Source organism: Austrofundulus limnaeus, unplaced genomic scaffold (assembly GCF_001266775.1).
Source record: "Austrofundulus limnaeus strain Quisiro unplaced genomic scaffold, Austrofundulus_limnaeus-1.0 Scaffold223, whole genome shotgun sequence".
NCBI classification, from domain to species: domain Eukaryota; kingdom Metazoa; phylum Chordata; class Actinopteri; order Cyprinodontiformes; family Rivulidae; genus Austrofundulus; species Austrofundulus limnaeus.
The window spans coordinates 83,469-88,837 of record NW_013952625.1 but is presented as its reverse complement, the minus strand read 5'-3'; the positions used below and the strand labels follow the sequence as shown (position 1 = coordinate 88,837).

The following is a 5,369-nucleotide window of genomic DNA, read 5'->3' as shown; positions in this document are numbered from 1 at the left end:
GTGTGTGTGTGTGTGTGTGTGTGTGTGTGTGTGTGTGTGTGTGTGTGTGTGTACGTGTACGTGTATTTGCTTCTGCATCATGGTAGCTATTTTCCAGACAAACGTAGCCTTGTGGGGATCTGATCCTTATGTGGACCAAAGCCTGGTCCCCATGGGTGCAGATGATKATTTTTGGAGGGGGGATTAGGTCTAGGACTAAGGTATGGATTGAGTTTAGGCTAGGTTTGGAGTTAGTGTGGTTAGGTTTAGGGTAAAACGAATAGAAGTCAACGTAAAGTCCCATGAGGACAGAAAAACCAACGTGTGTGTGTCCACTGACCAGGTCCTGGATGATCTCTTGTATCTGGGCTTGAGCCTGCTCCACCTCCTCTGTTGGCCCTTCCAGACTGATGCGTTCCTCACCGTCTGTGAACTCAATGTGAACCTAAAAAAATGAAGCAAGACAACTCGGTTAAAGAAGCTCTTCTCCAAACWTTTGTTCAAAACATCTCTGCCGGAGTCCAGCTTCTAGTCCACCAAGTTCTGCTTTATTGAAGACCAGTAWACACAAACACTCAGGAAACACAGAATAAACCAATGGAAAGATCTGGAACAACCAACCATAGTGCACCCAACCACCCCGAAACCCTGGGAAGAATTGGCTAAAGGTATTAAGACTATAGAGAAACGAATGTGTGCACTGAATCAGACATGAACCGGTGTCGGAAAGACCAAAACCAACTTTATAAAACCGGGTTAGCTAGGAACGTGAATGTGTTCACCATATCCAGAGCATCTTTTAATCCAGTACATCGAACATCTGAAGACCTGTTTCAAGTCGAAGACAGAGCAAAAATATGGTCGTCTTTCTGGTGACACGATATGATGATGATGCTTTATTGATCATGTAACACCCCGTTAATCCAAAATTTCCAGTCGCCTTACCCGGGGCAGCTGCTGCGTGATCCGCCCGATGTTCTGCCCTTTCTTGCCGATGATGAAGCGATGCAGCCAAGCTGGAGCGCTGACCTCCACCACCATCACACTCTTAGCCTGGACACACACCCAATGTTATCACAGTTCAACACACACACATATACAAATCTGAGAAGTTTCTTTAATAACTCAATGGGATAATATCTAAACTCATTAAAGTCTGGTTCATTCACTTTCAGTATCAGACTGAGCACAAAGCCTGCTTCAAAACGGCGATGCATACAACATATTCTACACTACTTGCTAACAGTTTATCTGAACCACGCTGCTTTCCCTCACAGAAAATGGAGGTTGAAATMACGTGACGGATGACATCACCCTGACTTTGGTAATACCCTCTACTGCAGTATCACCTAAAGATAACACGTTGGTATGAAAAAGATCAATACCACCCAACCCATCATGTCCGCCTCACCTTGGCGTAGACCTGAGTGAGTGCAGGCCCCAGTTTGTCAGGCTCCCCCCTCAGGATGATGGTCTCTGAGGCCGAGTCCAGCGGCGGCATCTCAACTGACACCCCGGTGGCCTCCAGGATCTCCTGCAGGGTGTTTCCCTTCGGACCGATGATGTACTTGTGCTGAGACTTCTTCACCTCCACCGAGATGGTCGTGGTCTTCCTCTTCTGTGGAAACAAGACCAGAACCGATGACGAAACGTGGGGAAAGACCAAACAGAAAGAGATGAAAGATGGAAGTCTAGAAGGAGTTGGCTTGAATTAACAGGCTGCGTGACAGAGGAGATGTGGAGACGAGAGGTGACGGTTCAGGAAGATGTATTTATTTTTGCCTCTCATATTTATGCACTAAACAACATTAATATTCTCATCCTGTTGTTCTTCTCTGAAATCCAATTTTCTCTCGGCATCCTCTCCGTCTTGCCAATCAAAGGAGCTCCTTGAGCGCACACACACACTTCCTCTCCACGTTGGAACCATCCGTCTGATGCCTTCCTTTCAATCTCATCAGATAATGAGATTTGRTGCGTAGTAGAAAATAAAACCACAACTGAAAACAACAATAAAACCAAACAAACACATTCGTTTTCTAGAGGAGCTGTAAGTGTTCCCGTGATGGCGTAAACAAGTGAAAAGTGAGATAAACAAACCCCACAGTTCTTAAGTGCCACCAGGTGCTTCTTCTGAATAAATAAAAAGATCAAGAAAACTTTATTTTATTCCCAACATTTTAATGAATTTGTCTGTTTTAAACCAAAAACGTGGAGCAGAAATACATTTAAGAGCCACAGAACAGAGAGAAACCCTCCTGTTGTCGCTCACCTTGTCTTCGTAGATGGCTCGGATGCGGCTGACGGCCAGAGCGACGGCCTCCTTCTCCCCGGTGATGACRATCTCGTCCTTCGGCAGGCTGGGCGGGGGGATGCTGATGCGAGCGCCCGTCTCCTGGCTCAGCTCCTGCACCAGCCGGTTGTGGGCTCCGGCAATGAAGGGGTGGAAGGCCTTCTCCAGGGAGTGGCGCTCCACCGCACGCTTGTCCTGACGAAGAGGAGGAGGAGGGTAACGAGGGAGTCAGAGGGGTTCAAACAACAGAAAAAGTCTTAATTAGACGTAATGATGAGGTTGTGGTGGGTTAGTTAAAGATCACCCATCACCTTTCATAGCAGACACAAGGGAAGTTTGTGTTTGAAATAACGTGCCGAAAGATAACAGAGTGTTTTCAAACTCTAAATAAACTTCAAAACAAAGCAAGATATTTTACAAAAACCAGAAAGAGGACCTAGTTTTATGAATCCAGTCCTGACTGACCTGCTCAGCTGAGATCAGGAGGATTTCGTGGCGAGCCTTCTCGATGCCCTCCTTGGTGCCGGTGATGCGGATGTTGGCGCTGGGGTCGTCGGGTCGTGGAATAGCGATCTTGGTGGCGGTCTTCAGCTCCAGCTCCTGCAGCTTCTCACCGTTCTTGCCGATGACAAAACGGTGGTGCTCTTTGGGGATGGCGACCGTGGCAGATGCCTGGGGAAGAAGGAACAACGTTTGCGTCATGAAATGGGGGAAACAGAAGTAAAGGCCCGGTCATACCATGGTGTTTTAGATCACTTCTGCCAACTTATGGAAAACCAGTCCAACACTGAAGAGAGAATAAAAAATATCTCTACGGGCCTCTTCATACTGTAATGCTAACAATTAACATTAATTATATATAATTCTTAATATTTTTATTAGATTTTTTTAAGTTACAAACCAAAGCATTAAAAAACAAATCCAAAATATTTAACAAACCAAACCTAACACATCAATCTAATTTAAAAAGATTAAATGTTTTTCACAGATCTATCTAATAATAATAATAATAATAATAATAATAATAATAATAATAATAATAATAATAATAATAATAATAATAATGGAAGGATTTGACAGTATCAGGGCACAGAATGAGGTTCACAGGGTTGCTAAAGGTTGCTAGTTTTAGCCTTTAAGGTATTTCTGAAGAGCATCTCCGTCTTCAAATCCAGCTGCTCTATCCAGATGCCACATATTATACATTTCTGCCATCCTCAAAGCAAATAAAGGCACAGAATCCAGTTTCCACATTTGTAAAATCAATTGTTCTGCTATCACCATCCTAAAACCAAACGTTCTTTTATCAAACTTGATAGAGAAAGAACACTAGTAGCTCCCAAAATCACTACAAGAGGGTTAGAAAGAACACTTTTCTCTAATTGGTCAATATCTACATTTTTTTACTTAATGGTTTCATAAAAATGTTATCAATAAACAAGTGAAGTCTCAAAAAACAAAAGCATCAATCTGTTCAAAGAAGGCAAAAGTTTTTCTGCAATGTTATTTGAAGAACTGCAGCCCAGCTGAACAGCTGAAGTGGAGATCAGCATATTTGCTACAGAGGCCTTGAAGTGGCCGCCCCTGGGAGCTGACAGTCAATTTTCAGCTCTACTTTTTGTCCTCCGCTGACCTCCATGCACAGAGTTTTTCTTTTCTTTTTTTTTTATTCTTTCTGAGTATTTCTGAGAGCCGTTTTAGAAACTGAGATGCTGCTTGTTTCACACAGAGCATCACGCTAAATGAAAAGAAAGTCTGTGTTTGTGAGTTTCAGGGTTGAACATTGATCCACATCGTCATCTGAAAGATACGCCTTTATTTTGAAAGTCACGTCTGTGTCACCATTTCCGTTTTCGCTGCTGCCGCCTTCTAAGCAAAGCAGTAGACAAAACAGAAAAATTTAAATTCCCTTTCCTGTTAGATATAAATCAACAGTGTGGAAATCAACAGACAAAACTCAGGGTAATACGCAAAAGGTGCCAGTGTGAGCTAAAATATTTAGATTTTAGTGAAAACATGAATAGAAGTGTTTGACACTCCTGGTGCAGATATTTACTACACATGTATTATGTTTGCAAGACCACCTTTAATAATTGAATCTTTTTCTTCTTTGACCCCAGAGTTCCAGAGCCTGACATTGTTGAATATGTATACAAGCTGAGGATTAGTTACATCACCTGTGTCTGCAGGCGAGCTACGATTTCCTTGCGAGCCTTCATAACCGAGTCCAGTTTCCCAGTAACCATGATGGACAGGCCCTGGTCCTTGGCCAGGGACAGCTCGATGTGCGCTCCGGTTCGCTGCATGATGTCCAGGCACACTTTGGCCTCCTCCCCCTCGCCAAACTGGCTGTTGTCCTTGTAGCGGCGCTCCTCCAGGGGCACGTGGAACACCTGAGAGGAAGAAATGTATATTTCATGCGATGGATTTGCTTTCTTGTTGTGTTTTTTTGGTTTTTTATAGCACCGACATGTTTAAATCTGCAATGACTCGACCTACCTGGGTGATAACAGAGGCTTTGAGGGGCCTGATCTTGCTCCCCCAGGCTGAAGCTGGCTCCCCCGTCTTCTCCCCTGGAGTCCCCTTCTCCGGCAACGGAGGGAAGGCCTCCAAATAGGTAGGAATGTAGGCCTCATCCTCCAAGACACAACCTGGTCCAGAGAGGCCGAGATTTAAAAGGTACAGAAAGAAAACAGGTCTTTATACGTCAGTCAGTAAAACTAAATAATAAACTGTCTGAGGGTTTTACATAGAAAGATAAAATATTTGTTTTATCAAGTTTTAAAATGATTCAAAGCTGACCTCAAGTGAACAAAAATGCACAACTGATTCCACCGAGTCTTTATTTATGAAACTAGAAAGGAAGCCAAAAAAAACTAGCTTCATCCTTGTTGCTTCCACAGGATTTAAAGGCACAGTGTGTATGATTTGTTGTTTTCAGCGACATCTAGTGGTTGAGTGGTTGACTCATCCTCCCTGGTCCTCCCCCCACCCCCACCCCCCTGCTTCCAAAGAGTTTCTATGGTGTCTCTCAAGTGTCAAAAACCTTTGATAATTCCAACCGCGATGTCTACCAGCAGCTTCAGGGCTAGTGATG

The 5,369-nt window shown here is 43.8% G+C and overlaps 1 protein-coding gene across 1 annotated transcript in view; it reads right to left on the bottom strand.

Annotated features, from left to right (window-relative positions):
* hdlbpb (high density lipoprotein binding protein b) overlaps positions 1–5,369 on the bottom strand; it is a gene marked incomplete in the record, with an annotated part of 27,562 nt that overhangs the window by 13,697 nt on the left and 8,496 nt on the right. Inside the window, 7 exon segments of the mRNA XM_014019499.1 lie at positions 320–424; positions 925–1,032; positions 1,391–1,597; positions 2,252–2,467; positions 2,738–2,944; positions 4,450–4,665; positions 4,772–4,923. Coding sequence (XP_013874953.1) covers positions 320–424; positions 925–1,032; positions 1,391–1,597; positions 2,252–2,467; positions 2,738–2,944; positions 4,450–4,665; positions 4,772–4,923 — 1,211 coding nt within the window.